Source organism: Lepidochelys olivacea (genome assembly GCF_965140295.1).
Source record: "Lepidochelys olivacea isolate rLepOli2 genome assembly, chromosome: 1".
NCBI lineage: Eukaryota > Metazoa > Chordata > Testudines > Cheloniidae > Lepidochelys > Lepidochelys olivacea.
In genome coordinates, this window is record NC_140411.1 from 199,021,831 (window position 1) to 199,041,350 (window position 19,520).

Consider the following 19,520-nt stretch of genomic DNA (forward strand, 5'->3'; position numbering starts at 1 on the left):
AGGGGAGTTTGGGGGTTATGTGAGGCGGGGGAGTTGGGGGCACTGGTTGGGGCAGTAGGATGGGGGTTTGTGGGGCGATGTTGCGGGGTCCCACAACCGAGGGCAGCGGGTCTCTGTGAGGACCCTGCGCGCACCGACACGGGAAAGGGCAGCAGCGGCGACGCCTGGGCCGCTCGGTGGGGGCGGTGCCCGGCGCCCCGGCCCGGAAGTAGCCGGGGAAGCTGCGCAGGCGCCGGCGGCGGCGGCGGCGAGCGGAGCTGGGTGGCGGCGCGGGCCCGCCCGGGTGAGCTGCGGCGGGGGGGACCCCGGACCCCGGTGGGGGGCGCGAGGCCAGGCCAGGGGCTCTGCAGGTGCAGCACAGGCCCGGTCATTCGCCCCCTGCGCCCTGCAGCCGCCCCCTGCGCCCCAGGGGCCCTGGCGCCCTTCCAGGGCCGCTCCCCCGGCTTTGGGCAGAGACGCGGTCCCTGGGGGGCGGCGGGGCGGCAGCGGGTAAGAGCCCTGTGAGCCCCTCCCGCCCCCTCGCACCCCCGTTTGTCTTGCCTATGGCGGGGTTTAAAGCGCACCGTGGGAGGCGGGGTCTCTGGGGCTGGGCTGGAGGCGCCCCGCCGGACACGGGCTTTCCTGTGCCGCTGGGGGAAGGGGGGGGGTGGGTTAGGCGCTTGCTTCTCAGCAGCAAAGCGACAGCCGTGTCTGCACGCCCCAGCTGCGATGCATCAACTACCCTCGCGCTGTCGGGCACGGGGCACAGCCCGCCCAGTGTGGCCGCAGTGACACGCTATAAAGGTGCTAGGGGGATGAGCCGGCCTGGTGTAAGGTGCCTTTATACCGGGATAACCGCATCTGTCCTGGGTGGGGCGTGATGCTGATAGAGGTGTGCTCGTTAAAAAACCAAATCACACCTCTAAGGGACATTGCTATGCTGGTGTAAGAGCTAGATCTCGGATTCTCATGGAATCTCTTGAATCCGGGACGAAGAGCTCAGTGTGTGGTGAGAGCTGGCAACTGCTGAGCCTTTCTGTGATGCTGAGCGACCATCCCTCCTGTCTGAGTGCCTCGCAAATGTGTACATTCATCCTTGTGACACCCCTGTGAGAGAGGGAAGTTTTATTATTCCCATTTCACAGATGGGATTGGGGAGCCAGTGGGGGGTAGCGGGGAAAGGAAGGTCAGAGAGATCTGACGAGCCAGGGTATGAGGGAAGAACTTGGGAGCGGCTGGGCAAAGAGACTGGGGCAGGGGCAGCAATGAGACTGGATCAAAAGCCTGAGGAGGGAGACTGGGACTGGTAGCCAGTGGGGTGGGAGAGCATGGGTGAGGGGAGGGGGATAAACCAAGGCCAGGTGGGAAGGAGAGAGACAGATCGGATAGGGAAGGGAACTGAGCTTGGCTGGACAAAGAGACTTTCGCTGGGGCTATAAACTTGAGGACTGGAGAATGAAATTGCCTAGGTTTATTTCTGCCTGTAAATCCTCTCTTGAAGATTTTATGGTTCCTTTCTTAGCACTGGGCTCAGAGTGTAAATAGGCATCCTTTGTGAACCATACAATACTCAATTTACATATAGCCAGTCAGATAAACATAATTTACCTGAAAGAAACTTGTTTGTTACCTGGTCACAAGTCACAATTCTCAAGAACATAATTTTCAGTATATATACATAACTCCTTACATGTTATCCATACATACGTTTTGCAAGGATTATGACAACCAGTGTGACACAGGCTGTCAGTAGAGACCTTACATGATGCACATTGACAAACTAGTAGGAAGATACTAGACCTTTATGTACCCCTGTGCCCTTAGACATTTGGCACCAGGAGGTCCCTGGGTCACAGTGATTTAATGCTTAAGACAGTTGAATGCTCCCCTGGGAAACTGGATTCTATCCCTGGCTCTGCCTAAGAGTTCTAATGTGATGCTGGGAAAGTCGCTGAAACCAAGCATTTCACAAGTACTCTTGAGGGCATTCTGCACCAAAAAAATTAAAAATTCTGCGCACAGTATTTTAAAATTCTGCAAAATACCACAAATTTTATTTGTCAAATAAATGTGGAGGCTGCAATGTGGCATTAGGGAGCACAGGCCACTGGCTGCACAGAGGTGGGAGAGCGCCCTCCCCCCGGACACGGACTCAGCAGTGAGGCTGCACACAACCCTGACACAGTGCAAGGACTGGGTCTGCCCCAGAAACACTGCAGTGCCCTTCTCCTCCATGCCAGGTGCACCAGGTGTGGGCAGGCAGGCTCAGCAAGGTAGGATCCAAGTGTGGAGAGGCTTAGTGTGGGTGGATCCAGGTGTGAGTTTGAGAGGGTTTTGTGTGGGGCAGTCTGGGTGCGGATGGCTCAGTGTAAGTTTGTGTGTAGACAAAGTCTTGTGGTGAGTCTGTGTGAGAATTGGAGTTTCAGTGCAGTGCCTTAACTACAAAGCTGTGCTGCTCCTATTAGTTCTCATTTCAGCAAGGTACATAAGCATGTGCTTAACTTTAAGCATGTGTAGGCCCATTGTAGTCAATGGGAGTATTCGTGTTCTTAAAGTTCGGCATGTATCTAAGTATCTTGCTGTTCTGGGGCTTTAGGCATGGGTTTTGCCAACATGTTCATGGTCTAATTCTTCAATTTGTGCACCAGCTCAATAAAACAAGCAAAAATACTTTTATAAGTGAGGAACTCAATACCATTTAAAAACATAAAAGTCTGTTTCACATATTGCCTTTCTAGTACTTTCCATCCCCCTAAGGGTATTAGATGCACTAATCTGTGCAGTCCCTCCCATTTTGTATGTGGAGCAACTGAGGTATACAGGTTAAGTGACTTTTCCCAAGGCCAAACGTAGATATCAGAGTGGGCATTAGAGTTTTGAAGCTACTAGTCTTATTTTTAGTCTACTAGGCCACACTGTCCTTGCAAGGAAAACATGAGCAACAATAACAACAATCAATTAGAAGATTCTTAGGTTGTAATACTCTTCTGAAAGATGGAATATGAAAGGTCTCAATTGACTTAGGGTACAATTAATTTATTAAGTAGAACTGGGGCTTAAATAAACTCACTCCTCATAGAGAGGAATTCAGACTACAGTTCTAGTGAGCAGAGTAGTTTCCCCATCAATTAGAACTGCCATTTGCCAGACAAACTTTCACATAAAAAAAGTCAGTTAGATCAGGAAAATCTTTTGGGTGGGAGGCTTCATGCTGGATATGTGTCATTAAGATGTCATATAGGAGATGTGCAGAATATGTATAAAAGAATAATGTCCCACTAAGTTCAGTGAGGTCTGACGCTATATTCTGCCCTGTGAGGAAAGAGATTTGTAGAAGTTCTTTCTGCCAGAAACTCTTGAGTTACAATCTTAGTTCTGTCACTCAGCTCCCTCATAGTCTTGGTTAGGTAGCTTTCTGTTCCTCATTTTCACAGTCTGTAAAAAGGGGATAATCAGGACTCAAAGGCTTATGAAATCTCCTCCTCTGGCTGGAGGGTATAAAACAGGGAATGCCTTGCTGTCTGGGCCCAAATGCTAGTGAGAACTCCAGTTCCCAACGAGCTGCTAGAATTCCTGCTTGGGCATGGTCCTTGGACCCTGCCTGAGTGGTGCTCTGTCTCTCGTATCGGCCTTGGTTAGTAGGTGTCTAGAAAGGAGAAAGAGCTTTCTCTCTGTTAGCGGTCCCAGAGTTTCTTTCAGCATATAGATGTCTGCAATGATTAAGTGCAGTGCCTGTTTCTCCTGTTGCTCAAAGCAATTGCAGGCAACAGCAGAATGATACACCTGATTTTGGTCAGTTTCAGAGCTGCAGAATAGCAACCATGAAAATAAAAGACTTGGAACTTGAGAAGGTTCTAAGCTGCGGCAGTGGTGAGCACTTAGGAAAACTGCACTGAATAAATTTACATTAGCAACTCTGAAGACTAGAAACTTGTATTTAATGAAATCTCAGGTTCTGGAGAAGCTATTATCATTGACTTTCCCTCCACCTAGTGGGCAGGGAAAGCTTTAAACTCATTAAAGGCAAATGGGTTATTTTAAGTCGTAGGAACGCTTTTACCTCCATCTGTCTCAAGGGTGTTGAGAAAATTAATTGGTTAATGTTTTTAAACTCTGAACAAGTAAAGTACAAATTACTAAGTTGATTTTGTATCTGTTTACAGTAGTGACAGTTATGGAAGGAAGTGGAAAAACTGCTGCATCAAGTAATCTGAAAGTAAGTTTTGTATTGTTTATAAGAAAATACTGCAGGCCTGGCATTATGTACTTGCAAAAATTCCCAGAAACTGCAAATATACTCATGAATCCTGCAAGCTTCACTTTATTGGGTTGTCATCCCCAGGGAGCCAATTTAGTCTAGTCATAGGATCATGTTCATATGCATAAATATATTTTGCTTAATGGAGGCATATTTGGGTAGGGTTAGGTGATGTATAGCCAAGTGTTAAGTTCAAGGCTAATATAGAAGTTACTACATAGGCAAAATAATTAAGTACAGATGAAAGTAATTTTTATTTTGTATTTAATCAGTACACTGTTTTGTATAAGGTCTTTAGACTACTCATGGCTTCTTTTTAGGGCTCGGTTCTATAACGGTTATGCAAAAGAACAGCTGCGTATTTCGAAGAATGGTCCACAAAGGTGCACCAGAAACTGCCTGTTAGCCTTTATTCCTCCTTAAATTTCCATGTTACTACCACTAGCACAATTCAACGGGTGGCAGCAATACTGGATACGCTGCTGAAGGCAAAGAACCTGTAGCAGTCAGCTTTTTAACCACCTTGTCTGGCTCTGGTCAGAGCAGGGCTAGGTAGTACAGTGGTTAAAAATTTAGCTGCTGCTACCTCTTGTTCACATTAGCTTTCCCACTCTTGCTACCATAAGTGGCAAATTTTAAGGAAATAAGGCTAGTTAGACAAAGCTAAAATGAGTCTTCTCTAACATATATATGCACATACCCAGGCCCAATAAGCTTATGTCAGTGGGAGGCTGAAATGGGACTTAGAATTCTATTCCTGCTAAATAAAATATGTGATGATTTTAAACTTTGATTTCTCATTTGCCTTTTTCACGTTCATCTTGTCATAAGTGTAATTGTGAATATTTGGAGCTCACTTTTTTTTTTTTTAAATGAGTGTGAGGATTGGAAAAGTGTCCTACTATGAGACTTGCAGGGTGGGAGAGTGAGGTAGAGGTTCATCTTAATATCCTGTGCCCTTTTTTATCCCTGTCCCCACTTTTTCCTTTTCTTCTTTCCTTCCTTTGAAGTTAGTCATTAAAAAAAGTCCTTTCTCTCTGTTGCAGTGTTTTTTGTCATCTTTCGCTTTCCAACTGCTCCCAAGTTTGATCACACCAAACAGATGTTAAAATTTTAAATAAGATGATTACCAAATTATGGGGCAATCTTATAGAAACCTTCAGTCAAACATCACTCTGAATTTTTAAATCTGAATCTCTCTTTAGATCACTAATACCCAGACATAAAGAATTTTCAGCTGTTATTAAAGCATCTGTACCAGTGTGGACTCTTCCTCAAAAAATATTTTCAAATGATGAACATCACATAATACTTCAGCACAAAAAAGTCAGAGTAGTGTCCTTCCCCCCCCCACCCCACCCCACCCCCTGGTTAATACTGGTTAACAAGGAAAGTACATAGAGCATAAATGACTGGATTACTGCAGGTGGATTAAGTTTGCCATCTTTAATTTGATGGTATTACCTTTGAAAACATATTCTTTATTGAGAGATCCTTTGGTTATCAAAAGCAGAGTCTGATGAAGTGTGACAGTGCACAACAGACATTTGACTAGTCAAAATACAGCTACACAAGTTCAGAGACCAGGTTTTGATTCTCTGCACAGCCAGAAAGTAGAAAGAAATAGGAGTGGAAAGTAGCTGAGCCTCCTCGTATTAAGATTATTCTATAGATATACAGAGCAAAGGACTGAATTTACAGAAGTCTGCAAACAGCTCCATAGGAAAAAGCTTGGATTTGCATTGATTTTTCCCAGCAGTCCGGAATATATATCAAGTGGGTCAAACGTCACACTTTCTTTACACCAGGAGAAGCACAAAAATTGCTGAAATCAGTCCCAAAACCAAATACACATGACCAAGAAGAAATGGGAACGGATTAAAATTCAGTTTAATCAAGAGTTTTCCCAAGTATCAAAGGGAAATCTTAATGATATAATAAGATATGGGCAATATGTTGCTACTTATTGTTATACATAGCAAGACGGTGTAATTGTAATGTCTTCTCGTTAATGACCCAAAATTTCAAGTCTTTTCCCGTTAAAAACAAACAAAAGATGGGTTAAAATAATCTGATTGAAAAGGATACTCGTTTCTGTCAAAACATGCCCATAAGGATTTAATTGATCAGTTTTTGTTTTGAACTTCTGATGTCTATTGAGACCTGTGTTATTTCCTAAGTGATCTTTTTAAAACATAAGATAAGGAAATTGACACAATGTTTGCATTATGTTAAGGCTGGGAATGGTAACACATGCTAGCATGTGTTCCATGCATCCTTTTTGATATGTAGATGTTGGTTGTCAACTCAGAAATATTGTTTTGGGGTTTAATTGTTCTTGAGAGGGGATTTTTAAAACTTTTTCTTTTGAGAAAATGTAGGTTGATTTATTTGAAAGTTCTGTTCTTTCTGTTTTCTCTTTATCTTTCCGTGAAACTAGCATGCTAAGATTAGAATTCGATGTAAGTGAATCAGAAAAGTACGGAGGAAGTTACAAGTGGAGGGTGGATCTATTTTTATCCTTAAGGCACATGCATGGAGTAGTTAATGAACTTAATTTAGGATTTTTTTTGTCTCCACCTCCACTCCCCAGTTTGAGATTTAAAATTAATTTTCCAGTGCCCAATGTGATAGGAAAGACAAACCAGGAATAGGGAATCATAAATACAACCTTCAAATTCAAGTTACAGTCGGTATTTCTCTTTTTCCATGTTCTTAACTTGGCCTGAGGGGTGAGAAGGGTGAGAATACATGAGTTCACAGCGCTAGGGGAGAGCTGAATCATTTAATTTTAACAGATAATGAATGTAAAAGCAACATTCTCTACTTCCAGTTTCGCATACCAAAGAAGAAACCAAACACAAAGTCAGAGGATGTCCATGTTCAGTCTCCTTTGTCAAGGCTCACAGACTCCCACCAATGGGACTGCCCTTTACAAGAGGTAAATAGAAGTTACTTAAATCTGTTTTATTTGAAATTTTTCAAAATGAAATGTCAGGAACACATTATACATTTCTTGTTTGTTCTGAAATTAAGCGCTCTCTTCCATCTATCGAAACGAGGTCACAACTGCAGGAGTGTGGGTGGGGCTGTCATTGACTTGACAGGGGCTCAGGTCTATGCCCATACATACTGTTGCGGTATGAGGACCTGATTGCAATATTGCCAGCCTCACATGTTCAAAAATCATGAGCCTTGCCTGAAACCCCTCCTTCCCCTGTGAGATTATCTTAAAGATAATGAATTTTTTAAAAAATATGCATTTGGGGTTAATTTTGTCTTCTGGTTTCTGAGTTTTCAGGTTAAACTGATGTCATGTTGTGAAGCTTTTCTCTGCAACCATTTGGGTTAGAAACTTACTTTAAAAAAAAAAAAAATAGAAAACTGAGATTCTGGACTCCCTGAGATGGGACTTAAAGAAAAACATGAAATATTGGGAGCCTTGAGATAAAATTGTGAGAGTTGGCAACATTGTAATTTGATGTTAAGACTCATGCATGCCTAGATAGTCCTCTTTTGCTGAAAAGATACCTTATTAAAGACTGTCTTAATCTTCTCAGTCATTTGTAGAAACACATAATACCAAGTTTCAGAGTAACAGCTGTGTTAGTCTGTATTCGCAAAAAGAAAAGGAGTACTTGTGGCACCTTAGAGACTAACCAATTTATTTGAGCATGAGCTTTCGTGAGCTACAGCTCACTCCGATGAAGTGAGCTGCAGCTCACGAAAGCTCATGCTCAAATAAATTGGTTAGTCTCTAAGGTGCCACAAGTACTCCTTTTCTTTTTACATAATACCAAGTAATTTACTTTCAAAATTAATTTAATGAGATATAAAGATGCTCCATGTCATGAGTGTGTTGTGGTGCTATTAAGTAGTATTTCAACTCAGCACTGAAACTTTGTTTCTGATCATGCCCACAGTATGCTAGCTGCTGTGCAAACAGAAATGATGGCACAGGCTCTGCCCCAAAGAGCTTAGGATGAAGCTTTCAGAAGAACATAAAGGACTTTTGAGCACAAGTCCCATTGAAATTCACTGCTCCTGAATCCCTTAGGTGCTTGTAAAAAACCTGCCCTTTACACTCTTAAAGACAACACAGATGGAGGGGAAGGCACAGGGGAACATACAGTTTAGGTAGTCAGGTGGTGATTGTCTATTTCCTAACGAAGTATTCTAAATTTGTTTTTGTTTTTTTTTTGGTTTGGTGAAAAATACAGATTCTCTTCAAGTGACCTACAATCTTGTAGAATCAGCTGCTTAGTTTTTTATAAGCTTCATGTCAGAAGAGTATGTTCAGGAAGGATTTGTCTATGAAGAGGGTGGTGGTCTGCGAACCAGCTCTGGAAGGATGTTTTTTAGCCCACTTGCTGAATGTATAAAGTGGGGAATAATAAACCTAACCTCCTTCTAATTGTTTACATGTTTATCTATGTAGAAGTTAAAAATAAATCTCAAAGAGCTTCTCCTCCCTCTTTGATCTGTGTTCCTGTGTATAACGGGGATCAGAGTGCTCGGAAGCAACAGGTTTTCCACTCGTAAACTGCCTTGTCACTCTGTGGTACATTCTTATGAGCGTTCTTGGCTCCTTGAGCTCTGTACTTACCATGTAATTTTGAGTGCTACTGAGTCTGAAGTTGCAGTATATATACACTTATGGACTAATTTTTAAACATCACTGATCTGTCAGCTTCTTGTTCTTGTATGTATTTACCGTTTCTGGATCCCCATTATCTTCAGCTCTGTTGCTGTAGGCATAACCTCTGCATTTAGTTGCTCCTAGGTTTTGACATCCTTGTTACCCTGTGCATAACACCATTCAGTACTTTTCCCTGGGGAGTTTCAGCACTGCTCAGAAGCTAAGTGTAAGGCATGTGGTTCTCTCCAGTTATCTCCCTCTCTCATGGCTCCACTTCCCAATACCCTCACAGTTATTGTGGGAAGTAGTTGTAGCAGGACTTGCTCTCTCATTGCAATTTGGGTGTTGGATTAGCTCCTCCATGATGTCCATCTAGCTCCTCCATGATGTCCATCTAGCTCCACATTTAAGAAACACCTCAGCTTCTAATCTGGACAGCTCTTAGCTTTCTGCATCTTCCCCATGCTCCTTTCAGCCTATACGTCTGGGGCCTTGCAGTCACTTGGGTGTTTGTGCCCTTTAATAATAACACTGTTTAACCTTAAGGGAGTGCAATGCAGAAGATTACTTCAAAGTGTTTTACAAAGCTGAATAAATATCAACCCCCTTCTACAGATAGAAACTGAGACCCATTTCTAAAATGGCTTGGCCAAGGTCATATGTCAGGTCACAGTGCGGGAGCTGGGAATAGAACTCAAGTCTCTTGACCTTCGGTCCAGTGCTCCCATCCACTGGATCATGCTAAAGCACATGATTGTCAACTCAGAAATATTGTTTTGGGGTTTAATTGTTCTTGAGAGGGGATTTTTGAGAGTGTATCTGGGAGGCTGTATGACTACCATATTTTGCATTGTTAGTCATCAACTGAGTTGAACCTTAAGTTACATTCTGACTTAAGTCAGAAGCATGTCAGCTGTGGTAGCCAGCATCAACTCTCTTCCTGCTAGGGAGATTGGCAGATCAGTTCCCTACACTTTAAGAAAATAAATTGCTTGGACTGAGTGTCCTTTAAAATAATTTAAGTTTGGCTTCTTGCTGTTACAGCATCTGTTTCCACCTGCCTCATTTCTTACCTGCTACTTATTTACTGAGGGCCCTATATTTTAAGTCCTTTATTTGTGTTTGGCCCCTTCTGATCTCTCAGGGTTTTTTTTTTTTGCTTGTTTCTTATTTTTATTTTTTAAACTCAGCTCTCGTGATTAAACAGGTTTATGTTTCATCTGCATGTAGAAGCCAATATCCATCTTGGAGATGTACTTCATAGTGTTGCCTGCTAGTTTTCTTCCTTATTGCGTGAAGAGATATCGTCCTTGAAGCTTTCAGTGGAATTCCATTAGACAGATCTGTACTACACTGGCGACAAATAATGTCCCATTACTCCCTGATGGTGGTAGTGACAGAGTTACCTGCTCTGGTTGGCAGAGCCAGCCTTTCTGTTTTTGGGTGGGCATGCAGAACAATTTTTTGCCAGCAGCCTTTCACAGTTTTGGGACAGTCCACCATGATCCACACCACTATGCATAAGGCAAGCCCTCAAGATTTTGGAGTGGGGGTGGATACTTTCTTTGGGGCACAACCCAAACTTAGTTGATTCATTAGAGAGAGAGAGAGAGAGATAAATCTTCAGATTTCCCTTGGTCTCCTCATCCAAGCCTTCTACTGCAGAAGTGAGCAAGGCCCAGTTTGCTTGTGTGCTTTCTACCGTGTTGATCCATTGGCATCAATTTTTATGTTTCAGTCTCTCTCTGAAAGCTGATATATGCTCCTTTATATCTTCAGTTCTCCCAAAAACGGAGGGGACAGGAAGGACATAAAGACTGTCTCTGGCTTTGGAGAACTGATTGTGTTTCTATGGTTTCTCGTTACTAATTACTGGTCAAAAAGGAACTGATGATTTAGGACATTAGTAACAATTGTGTTTCACTGCTGTGTTGTGAAACAGGGCTCTGCCATGCCACCCATCATGGAGGCAGTGTAACAGTTTTCATTTTTGACATTACAGAGCATTCAGATCCCTGTCTTGCATAGAAGCATGAATACTAAAGTGGAGACCAGTGATACTCAGACTTCAGTGGTTCAGGAGCCAATTTAGTGATCAGCATTACCGAAAAGAGCCACAGTAGTTTGAATGACAGGGAAATTTTTAGTTTTTGAATATAGTATTCTCAGAGCAAATAAGTTAATAACTTGGTGAAAGTTGATAACTTCATTGGTTAATTGCATAGTAAAAAGCATCCTGATTGGTTAATAACTTAGATTGGTTAATAATTAAATCACACAGTGTTTTAATATCATGTGCTGCAAAGAGCAGCAGGAGACACATTAAAGAGCCACTTGCGGCTTGAAGGCCACAGTCTGAGTATCACTGACATATATCAAATTAAGTCACTTCTTAAGGGAATTAACCTAGGCAGGTGTCTTACTGGATCATGATAAATATTGAACAAACCCAGTACAAAAGCACATGTGGTCTTTTCTTAAGTAAAAGTTCACAATCTGGTTGTCCTGCACAAACAGTCACATTTCTTAGGGAAAGGGCAGATTTGAGACTTAGTTGGTGGTATTCATAAAAATGCTGGAAATCATACTGATTTCAATACTTTATATTCTTTGAACTGAATGTCTAGTTTTCTTTGCTGCTGGTCTTTTATACTATGTAAGCAGTTATGTTGTTTCAAGCTCTGTCCTTCTCCTCACTCTTCCATCTATCCTTACCTCTTCCCCATACGTTAACCGTCATTTAATTTTTAAAATGTCTTCATTATTAGACCTTTTTTTAAATTCCAGTGGAAATTAAGGACAAGAAATCAAGAGTCTTATCCAAAGTGGAAAAAACAAAGGGACTTTGACAGACCCAGCTTCATTGACGAAGGATCAACAATTGGGTAAGATGTCTCACATCAAAACTAGCTCATTTTACAGTATAGTGTTTTACCTATTCTGAGTGTTATAAACTTTTCTCGAAGACAGGTATCCTTATTTTCCACACAATTATTAGGGCCATACAAATGCTACTTTCATAGCTGTTTAGAAAGCCCAAATTGAGATTAATGGCTAGAATGTGTTTATATAGTAATCGTATAGTATTACAAGAAAGGCCGTCAATTAATTGTAGTTAACTCACGCAATTAACTCAAAAAAAATGAATCGCGATTAAAAAAATGAATCTCAATTAATCGCACTGTTAAACAATAGAATACCAACTGAAATTTATTAAATATTTTTTGGTGTTTTTCTAAATTTTCAAGTATATTGATTTCAATTACAACACAGAATACAAATTGTACAGTGCTCACTTTATATTATTTTTTATTACAAATATTTGCCATGTAAAAATGATAAAAGAAATAGTATTTTTCAGTTCACCTCATACAAGTACTGTAGTGCAATCTCTTTATTGTGAAGGTGTAACTTATAAATGTAGATTTTTTTTTTTTTGTTCCATAACTGCACTCAAAAACAAAACAGTGTAAAACTTTAGAGCCTACAATTGCACTAAATCCTACTTCTTGTTCAGCCAATCTCTAGGACAAACAAGTTTGTTTACATTTACGGGAGATATTGCTGCCTGCTTCTCATTTACAATGTCACCTGAAAGTAAGAACAGGCATTCACATGGCACTGTTGTAGCCAGCGTTGCAAGATACTTACATGCCAGATATGCTAAGCATTTATATGCTCCTTCATGCTTCGGCCACTATTCCAGAGGACATGCTTCCATGCTGATGATGCTCGTTTAAAAAAAAAATGCATTAATTATATTTGTGACTGAACTCCTTGGGGGAGAATTGTATGTCTCCTGTTCTGTTTTAACCGCATTCTGCCGTATATTTCATGTTATAGCAGTCTCAGATGATGACCCAGCACATGTTTGTTTTAAGAACTCTTTCACAGCAGATTTGAAAAAATGCAAGGTAGTAATGTGAGATTTCTAAAGATAGCTGCAGTACTCGACCCAAGGTTTAAGAATCTGAACTGCTGTCCAAAATCTGAGAGGGCTGAGGTGTGGAGCACGCTTTCAGAAGTCTTAAAAAAGCAACACTCAGATGCGGAAACTACAGAACCTGAACCACTAAAAAAGAAAATCAGCCTTCTGCTGGTGGCATCTGACTCATGATGATGATAATGAACATGTCGGTCCGCTCTGCTTTGGATCGTTATTGACCAGACCCCGTCATCAGCATGGACACATGTCCTCTGGAATGGTGGTTAAAGCATGAAGGGACATATGAATCTTTAACGCGTCTGGCACGTAAATATCTTGCGACGGCAGCTACAACAGTGCCATGCGAACGCGTGTTCTCGCTTTCAGGGGACGTGAACAAGAAGTGGGCAGCATTATCTCCTGCATATTTTAACCAAACTTGTTTGTCTGAGCGATTGGCCGAAGTAGGATTGAGTGGACTTGTAGGCTCTAAAGTTTTATGTTGTTTGTTTTTTGAATGCTGTCATTTTTTATAAATTCAGCTTTCATGATAAAGAGATTGCACTACAGTACTTGTATTACGTGAATTGAAAAATGCTATTTCTTTTGTTTTTTACGGTGCAAATATTTGTAATAAACAAATATAAAGTGAGCACTGTACACATGGTATTTTGTGGTGTAATTAAATCAATTTATTTGAAAATGTAGAAAACATCCAAAAATATTTAAATAAATGGTATTCTCTTATTGTTTAACAGCGCGATTAATTGCAATTCATTTTTTTAATTGCTTAACAGCCCTAATTACAAGCTTTACTTTGTTGTAAGATTTCTCACAAGGTTGGTTGGCAGCATCAAACTAGGAATACAAATCTAACAGGTAATTGAGGCCTTGTCTACACTATGGGGGTAAGTTGTAGCTGGAGTCAGTGTAGCTTAGGTTGACGTACTGCAGTGTCACCACTGTGCTGTGTCAATGGGGGAGACTCTCCCATCAACTTACCTTACTCTTCTCATTCTGGTGGACTACCAGAGTCAACTGAAGAGCGCTCTGCAGTCGATTTAGCGGGTCTTCACTAGACCGGCTAAATCAACCCCTACTGCACTGATTGCATCAGCGTAGATCCCAGGTAAGTGTATACATGGCCTAAGTAAGTAAGATCTATGGCCTGTGTTATGCAGGAGGTTAGACTAGATGATCAACTGGTTCTTTCTGGCTTTATCATCTGTGAATCTGTGCCAGTTAAATTATTTGAGATCCTTAGAAGAAGACTGTTATTCTTTCAGTACAAATTATTATTTCAGCGCTTGCTGCCCTTCTGGGTTTTTTTTTCCCAAATCGGTTTCCAGATCACCTTTCAAATATATACATCACTATGGGATCTCTGAAAGATCATAAATAAGTTGGTTTTGTCAGCTGTCAAAGGAAAACAAAGCCAACCAACATGATTAGCAGTACATACTGAGAAGTTAGATACAAGCATGTTCTCAGACCTCTTAAGTGAGTGAATGTGTGAGGTGGTGTGATTTACAGAATCTTTGTACTGATGACCTTTTTTGTCATTGGTATCTTTTGGCTTGCGTCAGAGGTTAGTCGTGAATTGTATAGAAAACATCTACTCTGTAGCAACTGGATAGTTATGTATGTTAAAGAACATGTTTGAGAAATCACATGCGGAAGCAATAAGAGTATTTGACAAAGCTAAATGTTAAGAGTTCTTAATTTCTGTCACGAGGACTGAATCTAAGTATTTTGATTTCATGGTGAAGTTAAATCTACATAATTTAAACAATTAGATAATTACAGTTGTTTCTAGTTTGTGAATTGCAGAATTAGGATAATTCTCTATCTCATGGTTGGTATTTAGAATAAACTCATTTATGAAGTGGTTTCTTGGAAGGAAAAGATTCTAGAAGAGCAAACTTTTGAAGGAGAAGCTACAGTTTAAGGAAATGCTTAATGTAAAGTATGTCAGATGATTTTGCACCTTGTACTCAATGTGTAAGTGACCACAAAGGTTTCTTTGATGATCAGTTAGCCCTGCATTTATGTACAGTAACTCCTCACTTAATGTTGTAGTTATGTTCCTGAAAAATGCTACTTAAGCGAAACAATGTTAAGCGAATCCAATTTCCCCATGAGAATTTATGTAAATGGGGGAGGTTAGGTTCCAGTGAAACTTTTTTCGCGAGACAAAAGACATCTCATATATATACACTCTCCCTCCCTCCCCTCCCACACAGTGTTTAAAACTTATAAACCATTTAATACTGTACACAGCAATGATGATTGTGAAGCTTGGTTGAGGTGGTGGAGTCAGAGGGTAGGATATTTCCCAGGGAGTGCCTTACTGCTAAATGTTGAACTGGCACTGGGCTGAGCCTTCAAGGGTTAACACATTGTTAATGTAGCCTCACACTCTACAAGGCAGCATGAATGGAGGGAGGGGAGACAGCATGGCAGAGAGAGACAGAGACACACACCTTGTGTGAGAGAGAGAGATGCACATTGCCCTTTAAGTGACCCTACTCTAAGTACATTGCCTTTTTAAGTAGATCAGCAAGTTGAGACAGCAGCTGCTGCCAGCAAGCTCCCTCCATCCTCAACCTTGTCCCCCTTTCCCCCTCCCTCCATTCCAGCCCGCTCTGTGAAGATGGGGGTCAGGAGCCGAGGGAGGGGGACACCCTGACATTAGCACCCCCTTCCCTCCCCCCCTTGCACAGCAAGCAGGAGGCTCTGGGGAGCAGCTCCAGGGCAGAGGGCAGGAGCAACACATGGCAGTGGGGAGAGGGACAGCTGAACTGCCCGGCAAGCCCCCACCCACTAGCTCCAATGGGCTGCTCTTCCTGCAAACAGTGGACAAATCAGGCGGCTGCCAAATAACATTATAAAGGAGCATTGCGCAACTTTAAACGAGCATGTTATCTAATTGATCAGCAACAAAACAGCATTAACCGGGAGGACTTTAAGTGAGGAGTTACAGTATTGAATGCTGCAAACTGTTGGAGGTAAGAGGTATGCTTAACAGAAATTCTGATTTAACCTTCCTGCTTCTCCAAAGGCATAAATATCTGCTCTGGCTTTGATGCCCCAGAATGCATCCTTCTTTAACATTAGATACAAGGGAGCAACTGGCAGGCAATTGAAGCTTTTCTATTCCACCCCAGCCAACTTAAAAACTGGAGTTATTGTAACCCTTGTGTTGTGACTTGGTATTCCAGTGGGGATTACTTGCTTCTCTCTGTGATGCCAGATAACATTATTGAGATGTTGCAGGAGACCTTGAACTGGCCATTGTGACTTTGGGAAACTTAAAGAAAATAGATACATTTGGAATCCATTACACAAATTACTTTCCCTTGATATTTGAAGTAGAGGTGCATAGTCGTAGAGTTAAATACTTTCCCAAAAAGACACCCTAATGTAAGAGTGGATTAGTAATATAGTGAGGCATCAAATGTTCAGAAGTTAATTTATGCTTTTCCAGAATTTCTTTTAAGGCAGAGTTTGTACAGAAAATTGAGATGTTGAGAACAAAATTAATCAAGGGATACAATAAGAAATTCTTTAATTACATATTCACCAGTGCTAGGAGGCTGGGTAATAAATGAGAGGAATTGCGTATTTAAGAGTATAATCTTGACCTAGTTGGTGGTATATAAACCTGTTGGGAAGATTCTTGTAGTTGAAATGTTAAATAAATGGAATTTAGGAAAGAAGAAGTGGGCAAAAGGGGAGGCGGAATAGCACTCTATGTCAAAAATGGTTTTATCTATTTCCTGAGTGACACATCAGACCTCTATTATGCCGGCAATACTAACATGTTCTTGGACTTTTTAAAAATTATAGAGGACAGTTTCCTAACTCAACAAATTGCTTCAACGCATGGGAATTCTGTATTAGACTTCATCCTGACAGACAGACATTGATCGTAGAACTGGTGGTTGCTTAGTGATGCAAGTGTTTTATGACTTAATTACATTTGTTGTGTGCAAACAGAATAAAGTCTAAGGTAGTAGTATATATTTAGTTCTTTAAAGGGCCAGTTTCATAAAGCTGATAACAATTATGGGCCAAATCGGCTGAAGAAGGAATTTAGATAGAAAGTTGTACATGTCAATTGGGAACTGTTTAATATGCCCAAAATGCCTAATTGAGAAAGAAGGCTATAAAAAACAAAAAACAACGACCAAAAAAACAACCTGTCTTAAAGGAAAAGTTTGGGACAGTTTCCCACCCTGGTCGGGGAGGAGGGGGGGTAAAGAGCGCCTATGGGCTCAGTTACCCCTGACCTGGCGCACCTGGCCTGTTGCACATGGAGAGAAATGGCTCCTTAAAAGGGAGGACCAAGCCCAGCCAAGTATGGCACTCAGAAGGAAGTGGAGCAAAAGAACAGAGGTCCCTAGCCCCACAGAACAGAGGCTGCTTACTCAGAAAGCTGCTAAAAATCCTCTGCTGCTTGGATCCTCTGGAGGGGTAAAGAGACAGACTTAACTTTTTATTTTCTTTCCCTTTCCCTTTCCCTTGTTCTCGTTCGAGCCCAGGAAGCTCAGCCTGGGCTGCTCAGATACCCAAGAAGATAGCAACCCAGCCTCTTTCATATAGACTATTTGCTTTTTTCTTTGTGAGGAACAGCAGGGTAAGCCCAGACTGTTCTGTAGGTTGCAGGATTATTTTGTTTGCCTTTTCCTTTTTTTTGGAGTGCGGTTATACCCAGAAGGTGGGGAGCTGTCTCGTCAAGATTTACAGTTGGGAGACTGCATCCTTCATGCCAAACCGGTGCTACAGTGACATCTACAGCCAGAGAGGGATGTCTGGGATGAGAGAGATACCCACCCTCACCCATTGGGGGAGCCCTTGAGGTACAACCCATGACAGGAAGAGAAAGCAGATTTTACATAAAACAAATGGAAGAAAGGGAAAGTTGATAGCAATGAATATAAATTAGAAGCTAGAAATGTAGAAATTTGATAAGGGAAGTAACAGGACACAAGGAGAAAGCTATGGCTAGCAGAGTTAAGGATAGTAAGTAGTTTTTGAAGTATATTAGGAACAAAAGGAATCTTAACAATGGTATAGGTCCATGCTTATATGGAAATGGCAGAATTGTCAAGAATTATGCAGAAAAGGCAGAAGTGTTCAATAAATATTTCTGTATTGTATTTGGGGGAAAAAAGCCAGAAAATGTAGTCCTGTCTTACGATAATGAAATGCTTTACATTCCAGTAGTAACTCAGGAGGCTGTTAAAGAGTAGCTACTAAAGTTAAACATTTTAAAATCAGCAAATCCAGATAACTTGCATCCAAATTTTTTAAAAGCTGACCAAGGAGCTTTTGAGGCTGTTAATGTTGATTTTTCAGTAAGTCTTGGAACACTGGTGAAATTCCAGAAGACTAGAAGAAAGCTAATATTGTGCCAACGTTTAAAAAGGGTAAGCGGGATGACCTGGGTTATTATAAGCTTGTCAGCCTGACATCGATCCAAGGCAAAATAATGGAATGCTGATATGGGACCTGATTAATAAAGAATTCAGGAGGGTAATTATAAATACCAATTACCATGGGTTTATGGGAAATTGATCCTGTCAAACTAACTTGATATCTTTTTTTGGTGAGTTTACAAGATTGACTCATCTAATATAATTAGACTTATGTAGGGCATTTGACTTGGTATCACATGACATTTTGATTAAGAACTAGAACAATAAAAATCAACATGGCACACATTAAATGGATTAACAACTGGATAATTGTTAGGTCTCAAAATGTAATTGTACAGGGGGACTCATCATTAAGCAGGTGTGTATCTTGTTGGGTTCTGCTGTTATTCAGGAGGGACTCTGGTGTAGAGGTGTGAGCAGCAGGATGGAACAAAGATTCCTAGCTTTTCTTCCCAGCAAACGTGTGATCTTCTTTAATTCACTTAACCTCCCTATGCCTCAGTTTATTCATCTATAAAATGGGGAAAATACTAATTTAGTAAGAGTGCTGTAGTTTAATACTTAGAATGCACCACAACCACTAAGTAATCTTCACAGTACCCCAATAAAGCAAATACATTGTATTCCTATTTTACTTATGGGTAAAATAAGACTGAATATGGTCAAGCAACTTGCCCAAGGCCACAGAGGGAGTTCTTGATTCCTAATCCCATTTTCAAACCACTTACCCCTCTTTCGTTATTAATTGTCATAAACCACTTTCAGATCCTGTAATGAAATAGCACAATTTATTATTACTGTCTGTGCTGTAAAGTTCACTTTACTATTTGTGTACCAGATCAGTTAACTTAATTTTTCCTTAAAGCATATATGAGGCTTTTTAAAATAGTTTTTTTACAGAAGGGATACAACTCTTTCAGAGGCAGGTATCAGGACCTGGAACCAGGACCTGGCATCCATTTATCAGCACTTGCTCTGGAGTACATAGGATGGGCGCTTTTATTGTTCAAGCTTTTGATTCTTGTCCGCCTAGTTCTCCTTTTGGAAAAATTTTTGTAGAAATACCTGAGTTTCTTGAAAAAGGTGTGTTATGTTTTCCTGTTAGCCTGGCATTGTAAGCATTTCATTGATAAATATGTCAGGATTGGCTGAAGTAGTGACTGCTTTATCACAAAGACTTAACTCCTGTAATCAGTTACTGACAAGCTTACTTGGGAAATGATTCCTTGCTCCCGGTCTGCAAGATTAGTGTGGATGCTTGTTTGCTGCTAAAGTTAA

At 41.1% G+C, this 19,520-nt stretch overlaps 1 protein-coding gene across 7 annotated transcripts in view; it reads left to right on the forward strand.

Annotated features, from left to right (window-relative positions):
• The first annotated feature begins 180 nt into the window (after positions 1-180).
• The window catches only part of SENP7 (SUMO specific peptidase 7), a 72,271-nt gene continuing 52,931 nt past the window's right edge, over positions 181-19,520 (forward strand). For 6 of the 7 annotated variants that reach the window (XM_084616310.1, XM_084616312.1, XM_084616313.1 and 3 more), the window contains exons 1-4: positions 181-283; positions 4,143-4,195; positions 7,071-7,178; positions 11,664-11,761. In XM_084616310.1, coding sequence (XP_084472436.1) covers positions 4,154-4,195; positions 7,071-7,178; positions 11,664-11,761 — 248 coding nt within the window. In that variant the 5' untranslated portion in view covers positions 181-283; positions 4,143-4,153. Of the gene's footprint in view, positions 284-319; positions 490-4,142; positions 4,196-7,070; positions 7,179-11,663; positions 11,762-19,520 lie in introns of those variants that run through there. The other variant, XM_084616311.1, reaches the window with a different exon arrangement.